Source organism: Antechinus flavipes, chromosome 4 (assembly GCF_016432865.1).
Source record: "Antechinus flavipes isolate AdamAnt ecotype Samford, QLD, Australia chromosome 4, AdamAnt_v2, whole genome shotgun sequence".
Lineage (NCBI taxonomy): Eukaryota > Metazoa > Chordata > Mammalia > Dasyuromorphia > Dasyuridae > Antechinus > Antechinus flavipes.
In genome coordinates, this window is record NC_067401.1 from 240,236,635 (window position 1) to 240,262,142 (window position 25,508).

Genomic DNA, 25,508 nt, shown 5'->3' on the forward strand with positions numbered 1-25,508 from the left:
AACTACTGACATTTATATAGTGGTTTTCAGTTTCATTTTAAATAATTTATCTCATCTGAATTTGTAACAATAGTATGAGGCATATAGAAAGGGCATTATTTTCCCCATTTTATAGATAAGTAAATTGAGTTTCAATGACTTGCCAAAATTCACAAAGCTAGAAATAGTTGGATGAAAACTCAAAGACAGATCTTCTGACTCCAAATCTAGTAGGCTTTCTATCATATAATAATTGTGGATTTGTAATACCAGCTGGTATGATTTTGATTTGCTCTTCAGTGAGACCAGTTTAATCTTTATGTAATCTGAAAACAACAAACCTAGATTTGACAGAAATGTCTTGTGGAAAAATACAGTGGGCTGTTTTTATGATGTTAATGTTGTGGAGCAAGAACTTCACATTTAATTCCATCAATTTAATTCCATGTATTTGTTGCTAACCATCAACCAGCCAATATATCTTAAATGTCTCTCCTGTGACTAGCACTATAACTTCAAAGACCTACTATAGTTGTAAATGTCATTAATTATGCGAAACAAGGTAAAATTGAAGCACCACATTATGTGAACAATTGGGTGGCACAATGGAGAGAGCACCAGACTTGGAACCAGAAAGTCTTGTCTTTTTGACTTTCAATCTGACCTCAAACACCCATTTGCTGTGTGATCTTGGACAAGTCACTTAACCCTGTTTGCCTCAGTTTCCTTATCTGTAATATGAGCTGGAGAAAGAAATGGAAACCACTCTAAGAAAACTCGAAATGGGTTCATAAAGAGTCAGAAAAGACTACCAAAACAACTCAACAAAATTGTTTGGAAGGGACTAAAAGGTAAATAGTTATGTTTTAAAGTACATTCAAATTAGTATAATTATGAGCCAAAATAACTCTAGAAAATGTTCATAAAATTTTGTAAACAAGTTTCTAAAACATAGACCAATATATTGTTGTTCAGTTATTATAATTGTATCTGATTTTCTGTTACTATATTTTGGGTTTTCTTGGTAAAGATACTGAAATTGCTTGCCAATTTACTTTTCTAGCCCATTGTTCAGATGAGCAAAGTAAGACAAATTGAATTAAATGACTTGTCCAGGATAATACAGCTAAAAAGTATCTGACACCAGGCTGGAATTCAGGTTTTCCTGATTCTAGGTTCAATTGTCTATCCACTATGCCACCTACGTGCCCATAAATCAATATACATTTTACCATTTTCATTATCCTGTATTCCCTTCTATTAAATATTCTAAACTGAGCAAAGTCAGAGTTTTCACTGTTGATCTGGAATAACATAAAGATAATGAAATCAATTAAGGTCTCTTCTTAGGCTCATTTGAACCTTTTATAATAGAATCTGTTTTTTAACATTTCAATTAATGAAATAACTCATAATGGCATATGAAGTCCTAAAACAATTAGTTTGACCTCCACATTTTTCCTTGGGTCTGCTAGCAATTAAATCTGGAAAGAACCTTAGAGATCATCTGGTTTAACTTTATTATTTTGTAAAGGAGGAAAATAAGTCCCTAGTTACTTCTCCTGGGGTCACATGGAATGAAGATATGAACTTGCTTCAAATAGTTTCAAAATATATTAAAACGTCTGGAAGACAAATTGATATAGCTAGGTGGATTAGTTGAGCACTAGACTAAGCTAACTGGAATCAGGAATCAGGAAAACTTGAATTCAAATCTGGCCTCAGATGACTATGTAACCCTGGGCAAGTCATCTGATCTTTGTAAATGCAAAATAGCTGTCAATAAGCTTTGATACAGGGTAGTCTCATATACCATCTCTGCCTATCCTAAATCACTTACCTATTGTTGATATTTTACAGAATTTTCCTGTTCTACCTTCCAGCATTTAGTCTGGTCAGAAATACTACCTGTCATTAGAAACTTATATACAAACATAAATATCTATTAATACATAAAAAAATGGATTGAAAATTTGAACAAAAACATTTGCTAATAGTTTGTCATCATTCTTCATACTTTAAGGATGTTATTGCTTTTCTTTATTCACTTATGAAAATGAATTTGAAAGAGACCAAAACAGATGATAGTAGTGTTGCTGACTTCTTTTTTGCACAAAGTTAATGTTACTTTCATGTGGCATTAACTCTTTGGATTCTAACTCATATAAACTCATATAAAGGATGTAAAAAGGCATAGTGAACAAAGTTCTTGACATAGAATTTAGAAACCTGGGTTAAAAGCCATCCTTAGACATTTACTCTGTAACCCTAAAGAAATCCCTCTACCTCTCTGGGTTTCACTTTCTTCATCTGTAAAACAAATAAGATTGGACTTGAGAGCCTATCTCTTAAGAGAGATGGGATAATTATTTAAGATCCATCAGCAATGTCATCACGGAGCTACATCTGTAATATGATTCTAGGGATACTGAAGCTTCTAATTTCTTAAGACTTCACTGAATATTCAACTCCATTCTAGCATCTAATTGTTAGTGTTTAGTTTGGGGTCTTATACAAGAATTCCAGGGGTAATTCTATTCTTTAAATGCCGCATCTGTTTTACATTTACATCTCAGTTATAAATAAAGCTGAATATTGTCCTTACTCTTTGGACTCTTGATTTCACCTAAACCATAGATCAGTAACATATTAGTCCCCAGGATCAACAGTGGAGGTAAAAATTATTCTGGTTGTCATTGGGTGACACTTGCAGAGGGAAGGAGAGAAAAAAAATATTGGGATGAAAGAAGGAAGAGAAGGAAAAACAAAAAGGAAAGGAGACATGGATAGGAGTGAATAACATATTATTAAGAGATTGTAGACATCTGAATCAGGCATGGAGGAGTATTTTTCACATATATTTTTGTGATCAAACAGAAAAAATTATTTATTAATATATATTTTCTTTGACTGATCTGTATAATATTGAATTTGGTACCTGACTTGAACTGTTATTTTTTTCTCATACTTTAACTTCACATCTTTTGGAACTAAACAGATTATGTAGTAAAAAATTTATATATTTAATTTCACTGTTAGTATTTCCTAAAAATGTCATATTATTTTTTAAACAAAAATAATAATCTCTTTTGCACATATAATTGGAATTGGCCTTCTCTTCTTAATTTTCTTTCTTGCCACTAGATGGCAAAAACTAGCACCATTTCCAGAGATCTAATGCTAGAACCAAGGCTAGAAATATATCACTAAGGGTAAGTATGAAGGGACAGGAAAAGAAGAGAAAGAAGAGGAGAGAAACAGAGACAGAGAGCAAAAGCAGAGGTGGGGGAGAGAGACAGAGAGAGTTGGAAGGAGAGGAGAAAGGAGAGGGATGGAAAGTGGGAAGGAGAGAGAGGGTGGGGAGGAGAGAGAGAGAGAGAGAGAGAGAGAGAGAGAGAGAGAGAGAGAAGGGAGGGAGGAGTTGTTAGAAGTAAGGAGGATAAAGATGAATGAGAAAAAAAGTAAAGGAAGAGTCAAAGGAAAAGAAAAATATAGAGTAAGAAAGGAATTGATTGAAATCACATCATACTAGTTTTAGTATTGTTTTTTTTTATATATATAAGCTAAATAGGAAAGAACTAAAATTTAAAAAAATTTTAAAGGCAAATATTAATTTTTAAATATGATAGTTTTAGTCTTGCTAAGTAAAATATGGATATTTGATAAAAAAGCACTTTCTTCTCATTATTTAATATCCATTTTAATATTGAAATAGATGACATATTTTATGTAAAAAAATTAACTAAGAATTTAGCATTCTTTTAAGGTATCCAATATATAAGAAAAAATGAAGCTGCCTAATTGCTTGCATATCAGCATATCGAAGGACTTTGAGCACTCAACAACATTTATTATGTTTTATTTAATCATTATATTAGAAAAATTACCTCTTAATAGCATGCATTCCAAAATGTTTCCTAAATGTTCAACTTCTCCTCCTAGTTCTCCATGGTGTATAATTATGATGTTTTCCTTTTTTCCTTTCTTTCTTTGAACAATCCCTGGGCTGGAATTTGGCCTCAAGAAGCAAATTTATTCATAATATCCAAGTTAAAATGATCTTGTTGTAATAAAAATAATATTGATAAGATTTCTATATAAGCTAAAATTGTTTTTAGACTATATTTCAGCTTCGGCAACGTTGGAAATACCTTTTAATGAGAGTAACATCACAAAGTGCAACAGATTTGTAAAATTCTGGCAATTGTGTCTTTTTATGTATGGAAGCCAGCAGAGAAGGCAAACCTTTATTAAACTTGACTTTCTTTATATAGGGTTTGGCAAACATTAAGTTACCGTGTAAATGCAATATATTTTAGGTTTTAAAAGGCCTTAAGTTTACAATGCATAATTACTGAAGTATTTAAATAATGTTAGCATGAATTAAATTTAATAACACATCCTGTTCTCTCGTCTCTTCCATTAACTTTCTCTTACAATGCAGTAAGCGTTCATTAAATGCCTACTAAGTACCAAGCATTAGAGTAAGCATTGTAGATAGAATGATTAAAATGAATTTTTGCTTTTAAGAAGCTTACATTCTCCTAGCATCCTCTGGGAATGAGGGAACTAAGGACCAGAGAGTTTATTTGACTTCTACAAAGTCACATGAATAACCAGAGTGGCAGAGTCAGATGAGCAAAATGCCCAAACTCTCCATTTTCCTTCACCAATATATTCCCCAAATTAATAAATAAACAAAATTTTTCCTTCATTATGTTCAAAGAGATATATAAGTATTTGAAGCAAGTAGTTTATAAATAGGCCGTTAATGACACAGGTCCTTAAGTGACTATCAGGGTTGCCTCCTTAGAAGTAGCTGTTGTATGTAGGAAAGAGAGTCATTCATAGTGTCTTATATTTCTAAGTAGCTCATAGCCCTTTTATACCATCATATTCCTAAATGAATTTTTTTTCCCCCATTGCCGTGAAAATCAGATTCGATAGCTATAATTGACCTTAGTGAGTATCTAGCTCAGCCTCTCATTTTAGCTGATAAGGATGCCCAGGGAAGTTAAATGACTTTCCTGAAACCATACAGATGGCAAGTGGTCCAATAAGGATCTGAACCAAGGGCATCTGACACCAGAGCCAATGTTTTGCCTATATTCTTCCTTACACTAAAATTCAAGGAGGGCATTCCCAATTCCCAAAGTTTGCCCTGATCCATTTTGGATATGTATTTGTGTAACATGCGTGTATATTTAGATACATGTATACACACATATATCTTTGATTATTCATAGTTTATAATGTGGATGATGGCATTTTAGCCTTAAAAGGAACCTAAAAGATAAAAATTATAGATCTTCATTTTTCAAGTAAAAAAACAAGAACAGTCATAGAGTTAGTTACTACAAATCAGGTCTGAAATCAGACATCCTGTTTCTCAGTCTAGGTATCTTTCCCCTAACACTTCAGTTTCCCCGATCCATTCAGTTTCACAGAGTATGTATATTAAAATTTCAATCTAAAATTTAGAAAAATGAAAATGTTCTGCAGAAAAGAAATGCAAAGAACTTCTACAATATGTTGGGGTTCCATACTACTTGTGCCTAAATCCATCTTTGATAGTTGCTTCTTCAAAGTATATAGGATTCTAGTATATTTCAGATGAGAGGTCTCATTCTGACTTCTCATGAGAGTTGAAGTGAATTTATAAAACTATTTCTTTTCTTTGAATTTTTCTGATAGGATTTTAAAGTTTAATTTAATTTAATTTTAATTTATCTTAAAACTAATATAAGCAAAAAGAAAGCAATCAAGAATAAAACTTCTTAAAATTTGAATCAAGCTTTTTCCCAAGTGAAACTTTTGGAGTGCTTACAGTTTTAAATATTGAAATAAGTTGTAGATTTTAGTTATCCTGTTGTGTAATATAATTATTAATTTATTCAAAAATGGTGTATTCATCTTAGAATATATATTTTAAAAATGCATAATTACGAAGTTAGAAAAAAGCATTTTGCCTTTTGGTGCTACTTTTTTCAGTCCCTATATGCCACATATCTTTTACTTTAAGGAAATACTAAATGTCCTGTTTTTTTTTTTTCCTGTCCTATTCATTGGACAAACAGGGGTAGATGTTCCCCTTCCCTAGATAGGCGAAGACCTACTAGTCCCAGGATTCAAATCCAGCATGCATCTCCTGAGGATGACAGGTACTAGTCAATTCCTCCTAATGGAAAAGTCACCTACAAAATTTGTATGCCACCAGATTGAATATATTGGAAATGAATTCATTACATGCTTACTGCCAAGAGCTCAGAGAAAATCCTTGTGATTCTATCCCTGACTGCTTCCCATTAATATACAGCACCTCAGAATACTCACAGATGTAACCCAGGTGAGCATTCAGGGACACTATCCAGATGCCAAATGAACCATGTTTTCTTTAATCTTGTTGCAAAATATTTTAATATTGATTTCAATCCTAAAACAATCTTAAAAATCATCTATGTGTGTCCTCAGGTGCTCTATAATGCCTTAAGTTCTGCTGCAGAGTCTGTTTCTTTTATTCTCAGGCAGCGAATCAGTCTCAATTGTCTCATTTCTCAGAGTTATTGCTGACAAGCTCTGGTATGTGAAAGAGAGAGGGGAGTGACATATTTCATATTTTCATTTTCAAGGCAAACATTATACAGGATCAATTTTTTCTGGCAAGTTTGGTTTGACTAAATAATGCCAATGCTTCCATTCATGCTGATTCCCACGGGTCATATCTTCCATTGCTTCTAATCTCAGTTGTTTTATTCTTCTTCCAATCCATTTTTTTAAACTTATTATGCTATTTTAAATATGCATTCAGTTAAATATTTCTGATAGTTTGTCATATAACATTAGACTTTTTTCCTTTCATTATTGGAGAAAATTTATTCAGTTCTTAAACTGTAATTCATAAGTCAGATTTTATTGAAGACTTTAAATATTATTTAAAGGCACATTGGATTGTGTATTTCCTGCCAAGAATTATGGTTCATTATTTTGTATTTTATTTGTTTGATTTTTAGTGGTTTTAGTTATCAATAAACTTTCCTTTGAGATAGTTAAGATACATGTAAAAGGAGAGAAAGAAAACAATACACTCTTTTTTTTAGTTTCTAAAATGGAAAAAGGACACCAAAGATTTTTTTTAACTCAATTATACACACATGCTTATTTTAAATGCAATTAATCCAGGTAATAAATATTCCAAATAAAGTTTGTCATTGTTTGCAAAGCACTGGACATGTTTTATCTGATTTGATTGGCTTAATCTATATTTAGCCACTAGACCCAGATGGCTCTGGAGGAGAAAGTAAGGCAGGTTATCTTATATACCTCTTCTTTACTTAAAAGCAATTCACTTGCATGCTATGGCATCACCTCCCTGATATCATGACCTTCTTCGAGAATGAAGGACAAACAACAATTGCAGATTATAACTTTCTTTATAGATGGTTTACTGGCTATAGCCAGATCAAAAAAAAAATTAGCCCAGAGAGAGCTAAATGATTCAAGATTGTAAAGGCTCTTCAAAGAGGGGAAGTAACATCAGTATTGATTTTAAAAAAAGCATCTTAGACTTATATTACTATCATTTTTAACTCTGAGGAAAGTACTTCAGAAGGATAAGTGACTTTTCCAAGATCAGGCAGTTATAATTTGAATTTGATGACCTGTAAGATTCTAATAATGTATTTCTCTGAATTTGGTTAACATATTCTGCAAGTAAATGAGCAAATTAAAAAAAATAAAATTGGCACCAACTATTCTAATTTTATCAAAAAGTTTAGATAACATAAATTAAATGCCACAACAGAAAGTTCAAGAAAGCCTGGAAAGTATCTTATAAAAGAAATATTTAACTTGTCAAATAGAGAGAGATGGTTAGCAAAGAATGCTGCCTTTACAATATAAACTCATTCCCAATATCTAACAAAGAAAGATGATAATCATAAACTAAAGCTCAGAGAATCAGTGGATTATAAAGATATTCAATTAAGCAAAGATTTCAAAAATTGGAAGGTGGAAATAAATTGGAAAGATATGCAAAAACCAATATATCAAACTCTGCTCAAAGATGGTTGAAGAACCCTATTTGAATCCTCACATCACAGTTCTGCCTTTGCTAACAGAAGTAGAAATGTCTTTCAAGAGAACAAAAATAAGAAAAGCAGCAGTCAGATTAGATCAAATGGATCAAGAAGATACTTGCTGGACTAAGAGATCAATAAGAGCATCAGGATTTGTGATGTGTTCCATCACAACTCAATACCAGTGGTATTGAGAAAAGTCAGATTATTTTAATAAAAGAGAACATAAATATGCTATTACATATGCATACTCTCATATAAACAAAAATCTATATAGATTATCTGTACAAAAATCAAGGGCATTCTAATGGAAGGAATTATTAGAAAACAACCACAAAGTAATATATTGCAATGGACCATAACTCTACTACTTTGCAACTGACTGGAAAATGTTAGGAATAATAAAAATTTATTGTGGTAATCACTTGATTATTTAAAAAAAACTTCAGTAAAAGATATAGTGTATTTTGACATAATGTATCTCTGTGTAAAGGAGTATTAATCCAAATATTAAAAACATTCCAGACTCCTTTAAAGAAATAACTGAACTCATCCTGTTCAATACTTTCTGTTATAAAGTATCAAGTGAGGAACAAAAAAGGGAAATGTGTCCTATGCTTTACTTATTCTTGCCAAAGTGAAGCATCAAGTCCAGGTTGAAGAAGAATTTCCTGTGAAAAGTGAAGACTTCTAGGTGTTCTTTCACAGATGATGTTGTATAGATTGTTAAACTTTAGTATATTATAAAACTTTTGGGGAAAGGGCTATAAAACTCAAAGACCTTTGGCATGTCCATCCACACAGGAGAAATGAATGGAAAGAAAGTATCCATTGCTGAGATTTCATTGTGCCCCACCAGCATGTATATGTGGAATAAACAGTGTCAATGGACAGTAAATACAGATAGAAAAAAAAGAGAACGAGTTCCATTATCTTCAGGAAATTGCAAAAGCTCATTTAATGAGCTTCCCATGAAACAAAGGTCTATCTTTTCAATACTTATTTTCTTGTATTGCTATGTGGTAGTTAAGATAAAATACTACCACCTTCAAAGAATTACAATTCCAGTATGTTATCAACAAGGAAAACAAAAGGACTGGGGGGTGGGGGGAAGGAGGAACATATTCTCAGTGAACAGTATGATGGGAAGAGAATATGGGCTAGTTATGTGGATTAAGGGATGATAGGTGAACAATCAGAATACTCTGTAAATACCAAGAGAAAGCCAAGAAGGTATCAAGCCCACTGGATGAACCTCAGAATTGAATACATGGGAGGACATAGACAAAAATTGCATAGCATATGATTGGTATCATCAGTGAAAAGTCCCCAACTGATGAGCTCCCAAATACCTTTAGTAGTGAATATTCTGCAAAGAACTGATATGTACTGAACATCTTTTTTTCAAATACACTTTTATTTGATAGCAACTAAATGCTGCTATGGATAAGATCAATGAATTTGAAGTAAAAAAGATCTATGTTCAAATCTTTCATCAGACACTATGTGAACCTGAGCTAATCATTATCTCAGTTTCTTCATTTATTAGAATAATATTTCAGGGTTCTTTTTGATCATAAAATGAGATAATAATTACACAGAGCAGAACAAACCACACATACACACACACACATCTATGTTTGTTAACTATTAATTTGTTAGTTGATTGAATCTGATAAATTTTGTCTTCACAGCACTGACATGTTAAGTCCCTTAACCACAGAGCAAGCATGTATGAGAGACTAGGCTTAACTAGATTTTTTTTGGCTTTGAGGCCTGCTCTATATCCACTATAAAATAAGTGACTCTCATATTTTGGTTATTTAGGATATATTTTCTTTATTCACACGGATTAAAGTATATCTTAAGCAATTGATGCAGGATATATACAAAAGATAAAATCATAACATTCAAAATGTTTTGCTATCAAAATTCACACTGTGCTTAAACAACTTGAAACACTTTATTTTGTGCTTTTTAAATTTTTCTGTATTTTAGCCCATTATTTGAAAAAATACTATCATAAAAGCTCTCTTTTTTAACCACTTTAAATCATATAAAGGTAGTTTTTTTTTTTTTTTTAAGTAAGTTTGGAGATTTGTTAGACACTGAAACAAAAAAAAGATAAGCATTTCTGACCTTGAGCTGAATATTTGGCAGCTATACTATTGAGGGAAGGAAAAAGGGGAGGAAAAGAATATGAATTTGCAAGATGAAGGAATGCCTTTTAACTTTACTATTTCAGTGTCAGTGTCTATTTGGCATGGATGCTATTTTAATATGCTATAATTTATCCATTTGAGAACTTGATGTTCTTAAAACAAAGATTCACTGTGAAAATAGCTTTCTTTAAATTCCTTAAAGCTGCTTTAGTGTATGTATGCTTCAGTTGTGTTTTTACTTCTGAACAAAATGTGGGCTTAGTTGCAATAATTAAAATGGATCTTTTAAAAATATGAATAGAAATATGGTAATTATCATTAGCATCATGTAATTTTTAAAAAATCAATAATTGATTATTTTTTCTCTATTTTGTGATTGTTTCTAAGCTAGAATGAGCATAGTTAAGTATAACAAGTATTTTCAAGTTAAAATATAGATTAGGAATATTAAGTGTTATTTTTGAATTGTATCCATTTTAGGGCTTTCTATGTTGTCTTGCACCTATCAAAAGCTTGATAAATGTTGGATGACCTAGTTATTAATATTTTAAAATTTTCAAACTGTAAAGTGTAAACTATTCAGGACAAAACTTTTTTCTTTGCAAATTTCTTTTAAATCTTTCCTTGTTTATTTTTTTGTTTTTATTTTTGATGGAATCATTAACTCCAATATTCTGGTTACAGCTGTCTGGGATATTCATCTACACCAGGACGGCTTAAACTTTTTTCTACTAGCTATCCATTTTCATTTGGGAAATTTTTTATACAACCCCAGGCTTATAAGTATATAATTAAGTATACAAATCAAACATTAATTGACAATAAATCATAATTTTTTGACCTGTGCATTGTTATAAAACCCCATGTGAGACCGTCACCAATACTTTAAGAAGCTTTGATCTATACAATGGTATCATAAAATGATTTCATTGGCAAAATGTTTTGGTGGGTAAATCCAGTTATATGCTGAAAATTCCTAGGTTTTATGAAAGTTGAAGAGACTGGTGGAAGGAGATGAGGATGAAAAATAAAATCAAAGCAATCTGCTTCATTTTCTATTGCTTATTCAAAATTAATTAGTGAGTTTACATTGCAAAAGTTCTGCTTATCAGGTTTCATTCTGCAATTTGTTTTATATATCCTTTGGTTATGTCTACTCTCCCTTTAGGTTTAATCACAGGAGCCTAAGACCAAGAAGGCCAGGGAATAAGTTGATTTGATATGGCTAAATTCACTCTTATTGATGAAAACAAAGTAAGATCTTTAGACTTCATCAAATCACCTAAATGAACATTTCTTCCCTGAGGAGGCTTTTTTAATAGATACACTCAATTTTGTGAAGACAATTTATTATGAATCACAGTTATGATTCAATGTAATCACTTACTATCTGCAACATTTAACCATTTCTCATGCTTTTCATCATCCTTTGCAGATGTCACTTTTTCAAAAAATATCCTTTACCTACACAAAAGAAAATCATTTTTGCAAAAGCATCAGAAATTTTATTTGGTATTTGATGGCTGAATGTATATGCACATGGTTTTCTGACTTTTGATTGCATGTGGCCATCTTCATTGCATGTGACCATCTCTCTGTTTCTATCCATTATGTCCAAATCCAATTCCATGTTCCCCAAATAAAGAAGGACCCGGATGATGGAGTTTTGCATTCCTAAACAAGACAGTATAAGCCATCAAAGTGATAAACCAGCAACTACACAGAGGTATTCTTATTTATCGAATTTCAGTTTCAGTTTTTTAAGAATTGTTATTTTTTTAGGAATAGAAATGCCTATAATAGTAGCATATTTTCTTTATCATAATATTTGAATATTTTCAGCTTTTGCTTCATTGAATGGATCATATATGATGATTCCTTAATGGACCTGAGCAATTTACAAATTATCATTAGTTTTAAAAATATTTTCATATAATAGATTGCTAATTATTAATAAATTTAAAAGTCACATTTGGCAAACAAGATTAAATTAAGCTTGTTTCACATTTAAAGCAAGTTAATTATAGATATTAGTAAGAGAAAATGAAACTTAAAGGAAAACCAAATAACATTTACGATTGTGTATGTAGATTTGGGCTTTATTAGGGAAGTCATATATTTGATGGTCACTAAGACTCTTTACTTTTAATTTTTCTTTCATTTTAAAGTCTTTAGAGTCTTCAAAATCATTTTACCTATATTATCTCTTTTAATCTTCATAACAACTCTCTGAAGTAGAAAGGAGAGTTATTTTTTCCAGAAAGGTAACATTCCTAAAGTTATGCAAGTTTATAGTAAAAGATATAGAACTAGAACCCTAGTGTTCTGATGCCCAAACCATTGCTTTTGTGTTATTTTGGAAATGTGTCTATGACCAAATATAATATTCTCTGCCTGTTGGCAAGAACCAAAGAGACATTTTATATAAGTAAGAATGAAATTTTCCCTTAAAGGAACTTATGATCTCATTAATGTAGACACTCTCCCCAACAGTATAGATTGCATTCCATCTATGATTTCTCATCTTGTAACTCTCACCATTGTCTTCTAAATCCTCCACAAAAGGGTTCCCATCATGCTCAAAGCAATCTTTTTTACCATTATATAATGTCCACCCAACTATCTATCATAATTTGTACAATAGGAATTCTTTAGCCATTGCTTTTTCCTATATTTACAGATACATGCACATATATATAGGCATACATATAAAGGTATATGGATATATATGCATATATGTGTATATACATTCATATATATATACACATATATATATATATATATGTATGTATGTATGTATGTGTGTGTGTGTGTATGTGTGTATGTGTAAGTGATGTAGCTAAGTGACTTAGTGGATAGAACCTGAAGTCAGGAAGACCCAAGTTCAAGTCTAGCCTCTGATGTTTACTATCTTTATGACTCTGCCCAAACAACTTAACCCTCTTTGGCTCAGTTTCCTTTTCTGTAAAATGAGTTGGGGATGGAAATGGCAAACCTCTCTAGTGTCATTGCCAAGAAAACTCCAAATGGGTTCATTTTCCCTTAATGGCCACCCATTACTGGTGTTACTGAAGTTACTGAATAATAGCAATGTGTATGTAGGCACATCAAACTTTTTTTTGAATTATAACAGTTCTCATTTTGGAGGCTCCTAATATTAATTCCAGCATAATAATTTGCAAATAGGTATCTGTATAACTTCATCACTCATAGGAAGGTCTTTTCCATTTTCAATATTATCATGAAACTTTGTCAAAAGAGAGTCACTAGGCAATGAATAAGAAAAGAACATAGTATCTGAGAAAAGCTCAACAAGCAACTTAATTTGTCAACTTGTCTTAAAATGGGACAAGCAAAGATCATTTAGAAAAGATCTGTAATGATGTATATAGCACAATTTTTTCTCATGTCTAATGTTTGGAGAACAACATTTGAAATCTAACATTGGAGTATTCACATGACAATGTAGAAATGGCACTAGAGCAAGCAAAAATAGGAAGAACTGCTGCATTAGACTGAGTATACATATAGAGAAGATCATTTCAGACACTAATATAATTTTGAAGATTTTGATGGAAATCATTATCTAGGTACCTGAAAGAATAGTGGATTCTAAGAACATAGGAAAAATCATTAACTCTATTTTTATCTCCTCTAAAAAGTAAAATTAGAAAATGTCAATAATTACATACTTTTATGTCAGTAGTGCACTATAATGTCTGCAAAGTGATATTCAAAAAGATTGAGGAAAATTTATTCAAAATTAAGGTCATATTTGTTAAAGATGCAAGGAATTGGTGCAGTAGCTAGAGTACAAGTTCCAAAGACAAGAAGATTCATCTTCTTGAGCCTAAGGTTTACTCACTGTGTGACCCTAGGGATGTCCCTTAATTCTGCTCATCTGTTTCTTCATCTGTAAAATAAGATGAAGGATAAAATGGCAAATCTCTCCGGTGTCTTTGCCAAGAAAACTGCAAATGGGATCATGACTGAAATAACTGAACAACTAGATATCTGAAACAACTGAACAACAGCAAAGAGAACAGGAACAGAATTTGAACCCAGATCTCAGAGCCAGAGTCCATAATAATTCTGCCATAGTATACTGTCTTTCTTTTTAAAAAGATCTTTAAGAATGAATACAGTATAGCAAATAATAGCTCCATTTAGGAGAAATCATATGAGACAAATTAAAAATGCTGAGGGTTACCATACTTCTCTTTCAATATTATTTCTTGTCCAATATAATGCTTGTCCATTAGATAAGCAAAAGCTCATGTAGATTAACAGTATAGTATATCTAGAGAGAACACTGAACTAGGAGTCTGGTGACCTAGATTATAGACCTTTCTCTATTACAAAAAGCTGTATGACTTTTGGCCAATAATCTAGCCTCTCTGTGCCTTTGTGAAATGAGAAGACTGGGCAATAAATTACAAAGTACCTAGAAGGAGATTAAATGTCCTCCTAAAGTCCATAATGTTATGAACTTTCTGATTATATGAGTAAAAATATGTATCCATGGTTTATTAAAAAAGGGCAGCTAGATGGCTTCAGTGAATAGAAAGCCAGTCCTAGAGTCATTGACCTTATAGCCATGAGTATATTCATCTGTTTTTCAATCATTTTTTCAGTCATATCCAACTCTTTATGACTTCATTAGATGAAGTATTGCAGTGGTTTGCCATTTCCTTCTCCTACTGACAGAGAAGGAAATTGTAAATGATATCTTTTACAACACATTTTTTTCAAATGTCACATATGAAGAGAGACTTATAGTGGCAATTTATGAAATTGTCCACTTTAAAGGAAATGTTAATTATGTAGTCAAAATTAACTCCTCAAATGCTTTGCAAGTGAAATCTCTTGGAGATAGTTACTACTTATAATAAGAATGCCTTTGCTAAATTTTACTCATTTTTTAAAAACCAAAATCTGTGCCTTTATTGATGTAGAAAGTTTCAGTAAGGAAATTCTTTCTATCTTAGTAAATCAGCAACAGTTCTATTGCTTCAGGTCTTAGAAAATCATCTGGCTATGCTAAGAAGTAAAGGGATTTGCCCAGTGTCACTTATTCATAATGTGTTGAAGATAGAACTTGAGCCTTCTCTTCCAGATACCAAGGGCTGGTTCACTAGCCACTATCACTATCCCTCTCAGGGTTTCTCATAACACATTCAAAATATTGCTTTTAATCAGAGAATGGTTTTAGTAAATGGGTCACAAGAAGCTTTCAGAGACTAGGGGTAGGGAAGTTGGGTCCAATATACTTTACAGATAAACTACATTATTGACATTTTCTCCTTCACTTTTTAAAATATAGACAAAACAAAGTACTGTATTTTACTGTATGCTGATCTAATAGATATATGTTCAAACTGAAAGTTTAACAGTCAGTTTTCATGACCCGGGTCTAGCTGGCTCCAGCATACCACTCTGTATAATAATGATGAAGTTTATATAGCACAGATATTTAATTTATAAACTATATCCAATGGGAATTATTTTCATGTGACGTCTCATTCTAACAAAAACCCATTGCATGTTTTAATTAATGTTTAAAAGGATGCCAATTAAAATTCTTATTTTGCCAAAGTGTGTCTGCTTAGCAAAACATTTATAAAACTAGAAAGAGCTTTATTTCTTGTGCATTGTTAGACCTACATCTATCAAGCTGAAGCTCAAAGTAGGAAATGTCTTTAGATTCCACATAATTCCACAATATTAATTCATGATTTATCATTATTATTCATAGTAGATATTACATGGACATAATATGTTTAGACTAATCCTTTGTATTGAATCCATCTCAAATATCTGGTCATTACAATGACAGATACTATTAAAACCATAGATTGCAAACTGATAAGACTTTTCTTCTTTAAGGGATTTGCTATTTTCTTTCATTATTCTGAGAATTGTTTAAATTTAGTTAGGCACTTATCAAAGTAAATGGACAAAGTAAATTTTAAACACTCACCAAAATTAAGTTGTGCTACAACACAATGCAGAGAATTATCAAAATTAGGTTAAGGAGTCATCATTTGGAGTCTCTCTATGAGCTGCATGGAGAACATGGAAAGAATTTTAAGGACAGCATATGATTTGTTAAGATCTCTATGTCATTCAGTGCCATTTCTGAACAATAGGTATTTCCCAAGATGTTAGATTTAAGAATCTTTATATAGGAATAAAATATCCGGAATCATTTCACTAAATAATTAACTGGAAGGAAACTAAAAAAAATAATCAGTATGAGATTCTCTTAATTCAGCAGTGAAAATGGTTGATTTGTTGCTGTGAAGGGTTGTTGAGGGACATTCCCAGGCAACCAGGAGTCTTCATCTCTGCAAATTCTGACCACTTGGTAAACACTTCTCTGGAGCTTTCAGAAAAACAAGATGGCATAGTGAACAGGGTACTGGGCTTAGAATCAAGAAAGACCTGAGTTCATATTCTAAATTATTTAACTTGTCCAAGTCTTAATTTCCACATCTGTAATATGTGAATAGAAATATCACCTGTGAGTAAAAATCATCTCTTAGTAAAAATCTCAACTTTATAACAGGGTTGTTATAAAGGATCAAATGAAATCATTGAAGGACTTCATAAGTTTTAATTATTTTGATATTATTTTTAAGACAATTCTATTATGCAGCCTATCATAAGGCAAAATGGGTTGTCCCTTTATCCAATTGTCCCAATAATAATGCACTGCCAGCAAAACATTAGCTTGATACTGCCAAAGCAGCTAATCTCAGAAACTGACAATTTAAAACAAGTAGTCACCAACTTCAGGGACCAAATCTGCTTTATTCTGGTACCTTAGTTTTACATAGCTTCACACTCTTGCAGAACAAGAAACAGATGAGGACAGTGACAGAATTCCCTCTGGTGTGGATGAAGAATTGGGACAGACAGATTGTGGTACAATGAGGAATAGCAGTAAAGCATAATTTGTAGGGCAGGATATTCCAGAGCTGCGGCTGGGGAAACAAATGCTGAATAGGGTGTTAGAAAAGAAGGCAGCAGGCTAAACACTAACATTCATAATATTTAACAAACAAGAAAAAAAAAACCCTAATCTTCATGAATTGGGTTTTTTCCATGAATTGTTAATACTTCAGCTTTATTAACTACATTTTATTTGCAAATGTACACATATATAATAGTTCAGTTGGAGCAAAAGATAAGTAATCTTGTATGGGTAGGATATATTTACATTTGCAATCTAATCTTAGGGTTTTTATAAAAAAATGAATTTGGAAGTCTATGTTATTATATAAATTTTTGAGAAACAAAATCCCTGAGTTGTGGAGGACTCTATACTAATTTAAGGATTTTATGATATTTGAATTTAAATCTTAAAAAAACTATGGAAAATTTTGATTGAATAAGCAAGATAGGAAATATGCAGGACAAAGAGGGAAGCAACAGCATTTACTAGATTTGAGAATGCACTTTATTTCACTCCAATGGAATGTGTTTAAGCATAGTTCTTTCTTAGTTATGGATCTTTTGGAGAAATCTACTGGCTTTCAACATAGATTTGGTTCTGTTCTCACTATTAAATGATATATTAACTCTCACATCACTATCACCATCATCTTTCCTAGCATTTCTTTTTCCACTTCATTTTCTGCTTGTCATTGGGGGAAAAATGACCATTCAGGGATCTACCTTTCACTATTTTCACATGGAATTAAGAGGTTGAAATGAGCCCCCTTCCTGCTTCTCATACCAGGTTTTCCCATTTGACAGCCCTTCTTATCCATATTTCCAGTTTCTAAATGGGTTTTTAATTGGAAAACATTGATTCCATAAAACTATTTGCTGAGGAATTATATAGCACTTTTCCATCTGTCAGTTTCTTTTTGTCATTTTGTTATATGATTATGACTTTATTTAGCTTATTTTCTGTACTTTTAAACATCTAATTTCACAGGCAATCTCGAAAGTCGGAAAGATCTAGCAACCAAAAACAGACTAGGAAAAGCAATGCATCTGATGCAGAAAGGTAGGCTTAGTTATATGCTATTGTTAATGACCCATCTTTGATTAAAAAATATATATATACATACATATATATATATAGCTATACATACATTCATTTGTATAGTATTTTGCAGCATATATTCAAGTGTGTTTCTTATGCACTGCCTCTTGTTTGAAGTGTTCAAATGTGAAACTAATTTTGTGAAATTAAAGAGACTTATGGGATAATCACTATCATTATATAGGTTTGTGTGAGGATAAAAGTATGACAATTTGAAGGTAGTCCCTCATTCACAAGGTTCCAACTTCTATACCTTACTTTGACTATTGGTGATTTTACTACTCATTAAGATAGGTTACATCTACCTACTTTTTATCTGCACATATAGCTTCATGGATCCTGAAGCATTTGAATTCATTGTCAGGTTTTTAGCTCAACTCATAAATTCAATAAAGAATAGGTCCTGGACTTGTGGTTTCACTGGTAGAAGGAACTCTTGGGTGAAGAAACTTTATATACCAGTGCACATCAACAGTTTCTCTACAATTTATAATCTCATAAAATTGTCAAGAATACCAAGATATTAGGTAAGTTTTCCATGGACATACAATAACTAGTGTCAGAAGCAGGATTTAAACTCAGGACTTTGGGGCAAGGTCAACTTGTTATCCACTATACCATATGACTGTTTAACTACCAATGCATAATATTGAAGATTTCCAAGTATCAATATGCCAGCAATTTAAATATTGTCTACTTGGCAAGTATCACTATATTCTCTAGGTTCCATGAAGAATATCATATATTTAATATGTATGTTGTTCCTTAACACCATGAATTTAGAGGACAAGAACTGATTTGGAATCTCTAGTGCCTTATTCTCTCTGATAGAATATTATACTAGGATAATAGGAGCTTCCTAAATTCTTGCTGATTATCTAGTTGATAGATGGAATAACCATGGAGATCATATAATCCAACTTTTACATTCTTAATAAGGAAAATGAAGCCAAGAGAATTGACTTGTCTAAGTCATTAGACTCAAAAGTTAGTCCTCTTTTCACTCTACCATGTTTCAAATGTGACATGACAACTATGTTAGAATTTTTAAATTAAAATGTAAAATTATGTAAGAATATTAAAATACTTCATTCTCTTATGCAATCTCTATATTTAGTATCTCAAAATATCCTGTAACAATGCAATAATTTTGGTAAGAATAAAAGAAAAAAAATTTATCCCCTGATCATTAAATAGTAAAAGAATAAATAAAAAGTGACACACTAACTATTCTATTTTTTAAAGATAATCTACATCATAAAATGATATTTAATTGAATTGTGGCACTGTTTCCACAGCAGAACTTCCGGTAGCCTTCACTTCAATATAACATGATTGTAGTTTCCTTCCTCTTCTGTTTTTTTAATTATCAGATTTTTATTTTCATCATCTTTTTCAATTGAATCATATCAAGCTGATGATGTATCTGATCCAACAGAATATGTATAGTCTGACAAAGTAAAACATAGTGGCCAAATTATTAATTTTAACTAAAATTATATCTTCTGTGAAGGTTTGATTCTTTAGACAAAGTCATCATATTTTTAATTTAGTTTCTGTGCCTATGGGTCTTGATATTTTATTGATTTTCATCCTGGGGAAAAAATGAGTTTGATATTTGGGGACATTCAATTGAAAGGTCTTTTTCACAGCAATTGATATAATATAAAAACATTATCTCAATTTAAAAAAAATATAATCTTGGAGTAGACCCATACAATTTATAGTATTTTAAAGAAGTACACAAAATAATCAGCTTGTTGCCTTGCCAAATACTCAGTTTGATTTTTCAGTAATAATCAACTGATTTATATAAAGTAACAAAAATGAATAAATTGTTTTCTTTACATTTATTATATATTTTATATCAACTTACTATTTTTTTCACACTGTACTCCATTTTAAATCCACAGAATAAATGAAGTTTCATTGCTACTTGTAGAATCTAGATAAGCAAACTAAACCAAATTCTTCAAATTTCAAAAGTAACTGATTGCTTCATATTTCTAGAAGTTATTGGTTCTAGGGGTCAATGGGGCTTATTTCTAAATCATCATCTTATTTCTAAAATTAAATCATAAAATCTACCATTCTGGAATTTTCTTTATTTTTTTTTCAATTTCCAAATTTCCATTTTCTTCTTCCTCTTAACCAAGAACATTACATAGTTTTACACAATTTTGTGTGTGTGCATATTTGTAATCATGTGATTTTGTCCAGATCTGTCATTTTATTATTTGTACAGGACTCTCATTGAGGAACCTCCTTTGCCAATGGATATTAATTGCTCATCTCTAGTCTTAGTGAAGTGACTGAGAAACCAAGAGGTTACATGACTTACTTGGCGTAGAATAAGCATTATGGGTTAATTTTGAGACTACCCATTTCTTTTTCACTCTAAGGCCAGCTTTGTATCTACTGTACTGTATTGATTTTCAATGCGATTTTAAAAAAAGGTATTTTCCCCTAATTTTTATGAAAATGATATTTAATTAGAGAATTCAAGACTTTCTTATAAAATTCTTTGTTGATTCATTACATGAATATACAATCCCTCCTCAGATATATAGTACATAAGAAAACTGATAAAATTAGCTACAGATGAGAAGGGATAATACTTATTGACAGAATAACATTTTAAAATGGAACCAAAATAACTTTGAAAGTGGCCTAGAATTTACCAAAAGTATTTGTTTTTGTTTTTTACTGGACTTTTGATATCCACCCACTTTAAGACAGTGGCATAAATTCTATTCTTCCACTTATTGATTTTAAGAGCCATACAATCTCTCACATTTCAGCATAGTTTAGCCATAGGCCAAAAACTCTCTCCTCAGAATTGTTTTAATTCATTTGATGAAAAAGTCCTCGCTTTCTCATTTCAATTCAGTACAGTCTTTTCTTTTTTTTTTTTTTTTGAGTAAAGGTGGGGTGGGGTGTTTGAATCTTTATGAACCCATTAGGGGTTTTCTCGAAAAACATACTGGAGTGGTTTGCCATTTCCTTCTCCAAGTCATCTTACAAATGAGAAAAATGAGGCAAAAAACGATTAATTGGCTTGCTCACATATTAAGTCTCTGAGATCTAATTTGAGCTCAGGAAGATGAAGATGATTTTTCTTGACTCCAAACAGGACTTGTGTTCCCCAGCTGTCCCTTCACTCTGCATAATACTTTTGTTAATCAGTTCTGAATGGACTGCATCTCCTCTTTCTTCTTCAAGTAAAAATCATTTAACAGAGCAATATTCCCTACTATTCTTCCCACATAATACTTAGTCAACATTGTACATATGCAGTATCTACTGTTCCCATGAGAGTTTCTTTTCCATCTCAGATTAGGCAGATCTTGGTTTAAACAGATGCTTACCTTCTCTAAAAATTCTTCATGAAAATCTAAAGGTACATTTTTCCATGTATCTCAAATTTTTGTTCATGTTCCCTCCTTCTTCTCTGGAGATTTATTTATAATGAGCAGAGTAGTTTTACTATCAGTTAAATTTGGTTCTAAACCAATCTCATTCTGAAGAGGAATTTGTGAAGGACACATTCAAAGTAGATAATAGAAACAATTTTCAAACAGTTAGTTACATATCAGTTTCCTTGATAAAAAGTTATTTGCTTTTGGGGGGGGTGGTCCTTGTCTATGTTTTGCAATAATTAAAATGAAATATTAAGAAAAGGAAGAGGTTACCCAAATGCTTAAAATGAGCAAATCAACCCAAATCAAAAAAGTAGAGAAGTTTAAAAGTTTTCACATAGATGAATAATGGAATTGGGCCTGTGAGTGTTTGCTTTATTTACGAGCTAGATACATTAGAGAATGCTACTCTCAAAAATCAAAATAAAAGAAGCACGCGCACACACACACACACACACACACACACACACACTCTCTACATATCTATACTTGTATGTATGTGTGTATTTTTAGATACCTCACTGCACAAAATTCTATTGCAAGAAAATATTCATTTCTTCTTGGAAGTTTACAGGAAAAAAAAATTGATTTGGAACTTATATTTCTATTTGTTTCCCTGATTATCAATTGCATTTTCAAAAAATTATATGTAATTTAGGTAGAATTTGAAATTATGCAACAGAGTCTTAGATGGAAGGGTAACTAATACAATGAATTGTTTCAGTTGGTGAGTTTTTTTTAAATAAAATGTCTTGGCAATTAGAATAATATCAGATCTGTATTTATGTAACTACAGGTCAATATTTTAAAGTGATTATTCAACTCATGAGCTTTGACTAAAATGATAATTGAACCTCATGGAATGAAGCTACTTTGACTTAGAGAGTTCATGAACACTTCAAGTTACAGATGAATTTCTGAAATGGTTTTGTGGAAGAAGTTCCAGTGCTAGGAGTTCTCTATACCAATAAAATCACAAGCCCAAATCCTCATCAATTTACCCTTAGAGAACTATCATTATTATTGCCACCTAATTTAAGTGAAATATTTATTTACCGTTAATTATTCCTACTTTGAAAATGTTATTTTTGCCCTTATAGATCTGGGTTACACTTTTGGCAGAGAGATTCAGGAAATAATAGCCAGATGTATAAAATTTCACTAAAGAAAAGGTTCAATATTTCATCTTGCCCTTTATTAGTTAATTCTTGATGTTGCCTTCTCTGCAGACAGATTTGACTATACTATATAGCGATTTTGGAGATTTCAAAATTCTGTTTATTTAAATGAATAGTTACAATTAAGAATTTTGATTGAAAGTGTGATTCCCTCCCTTACGCCCACTCCCCACCACTGTAATTGAAATACTAGCAAGTCCCCCCGCCACTATCCCCCACACATACACATACATACTTCCAGTCTAAGATTTCTGTACTATAACTAAGATCTGTCAAAGTCCAAATTACAAAGTACTGTGTATGGATTAATATTTGTGAACTGTCTAAGGTATACTGTTTCAATTCTCCAAGCATGACACTGGCTTTTTGTGAAATTAGATAAATCTTATATCAGTTACAATTGAAGAAAATATATCATTTTCAATGAAGAATTAAAGAAAATTTGTCCTTGTGAGAGCAAACTGAATGCTTTATTCTCTGAAGAACACAATCCATTTCAATAAGGTGCAGAATCTATTTAAACAGTATACTCACTCACACATTTCCAGTTACTAAATGAATTTTTTAAATAACTTCTGAACAAATATACTATGCATCAAAAAATTGGGGAGAAGAGGTCTGATTACATTGTTTTAGCCAATGAACAGAATCAAATAAAAGTAATTGAAAAGAATAGCTATTTGAAAGGTGAGTGGAAACCATACAATTTTTTAGGGATGTCAGTTAGATCAAAGACCACAGTCTACACTCAAATGTCTTAGAAATAGTAGTAAGTTCTATGTTCCTTTTATTCATCCAAACTCTTGCTTTAGAAAGCATATTTATGGCCAAATTTCTGGCTTTTCCTGTTCAGATGAGAAAACATACATGTTACAATATTGATGTGTTTTTAATCAAATTCTTACTTATGAAGAAGTTCAAATTTTGATTTGTAAACACTGTTTCATTTCTACCAAAGTATTTTTATTGATTATCCCACATTATGCCAAGCACTATTATAATTAATACCATGAAAAAGCCATCTGGTGTTGTCTTTGAATGCCTATCAATATTAAATGGTGAGTAAAAGTATAAAGTATTATGAAAAATAAAGTAGCTTGTCATACTGAACAGAGGACAAGAGAACAATTAGAATGTTCTAAGTACATGTCCTATTTCTGACGTAAACTAGCTTTTTGATACTAGATAAGTTGCTTAATCTTTGAATTCTCCAGTCAACTGTCTAGGACTTGAAATGCCAATGTGCTGAAATGCCTGGTAGAGGGAATTCATTCATCAAAAGTATGCATTCCTATTAACATCATAAGTCTAAGCCCATTTCTGTCTCTATTTTGAAAATCATATTTGTCTATATGAATTAGGAATTAGGAATGAATAAGGATTAAGGAAAGAAATCCTTAAGTGGATTTTTCTATGTTAACCTAAAGTTCCTTTAGATAAAGAGAAAATACATTGTATGAATTAAAGAAAGTTAATTTTTGTCTTTAAAACTTCTATGGCATGATGATTCTCAATGCTGGGTGGTTTGTTTGTATTTATTTTCACACCTGTATCTAGCAGTCAAATGACTAAGTTTTGCTTGATTCTGAGCATCACTGAACAATTATATTAATTTACTGAAGTTTTCCTTGGGCAAATGGGTGGTGGGAAAAGATAATGTGAACGTGTTGACTGAAAGATTTTTTCTGACCCTAATGTTTTAGGGTTCTCCCACAACATCTTTCTAGAAGGGGACACCCTACCCCAAGAACAACTGATCAGCCAGTCATTAGGGGAAAACATCCCTCTCGCTCAAGGTCGAGTGAGCATTCTAGTGTCAGAACACTGTGTTCTATACATCACCTTGCGCCAGGAGGGTCGGCACCAGCTTCTCCGCTTCTGACAAGGTTGCTATTCCATGTACAGCCCCACATTCATGTGCTGCCTTCCAGGTGTCAGTGTGGTGTTGTACTTCCCTGAACATTTGATGCTTTCACTCATTATGGCACTTATACTTGGAATCCTTTTTTTCATGACACACTTCTCACACCTCCTCTGAGACTCACATATATTTTCTCTGTATTGATGGAAATCCTCTATTTAGTACCCCAAAACTACCATCAAGAATTAAATCTGGCTGTGTTGCGTCCTTCCATCTGTTTGTGGCATATTCATATGAAATGATTTTTAAAATGGGAAAAACTATTTATAGTGAATTACTTAAAATAAAACATTGCATTCCAGTTAAAGTCTTCAGGAAATAATTGCATTGCAATTAGATAAAAGTTATTTTAGTGATTCTTAGATTAAAATGTATGACTATTGATATGTAAATACAGCAACCACAACTTCTGTGATGTAATTTATTTCTCCTGTGTGTCAGGATATGGCATAGTAACATATATAGGAAGCTGGCCTCAAAATTAGGAAGATCTAGTTTCATGTCATTTCTGATAGATTCTGACTGTGTGACAATAGTCACATCAAAATTAGGAAGATCTAGTTTCATGTCATTTCTGATAGATTCTGACTGTGTGACAATAGTCACATCTCATTGTCCCAGGCAACTTCCTGAGACTTTAAAGTGTATAGAGGTACTGACTTAAAGTGGTAGAGAAAATTCTTCATCAAGCATTCTCTATACCAATGAGATTATGGGT

The 25,508-nt window shown here is 31.8% G+C and overlaps 1 protein-coding gene across 34 annotated transcripts in view; it reads left to right on the top strand.

Annotated features, from left to right (window-relative positions):
• RIMS1 (regulating synaptic membrane exocytosis 1) overlaps positions 1-25,508 on the top strand; it is a 718,240-nt gene that overhangs the window by 539,553 nt on the left and 153,179 nt on the right. For 8 of the 34 annotated variants that reach the window (XM_051997238.1, XM_051997251.1, XM_051997241.1 and 5 more), the window contains one exon: positions 18,162-18,233. The exons of 7 other annotated variants lie outside the window; for them this stretch is intronic. In XM_051997238.1, coding sequence (XP_051853198.1) covers positions 18,162-18,233 — 72 coding nt within the window. Of the gene's footprint in view, positions 1-6,056; positions 6,141-11,861; positions 11,943-18,161; positions 18,234-24,572; positions 24,756-25,508 lie in introns of all 34 variants that reach the window. 19 more of the 34 variants (XM_051997263.1, XM_051997226.1, XM_051997246.1 and 16 more) reach the window with 5 other exon arrangements.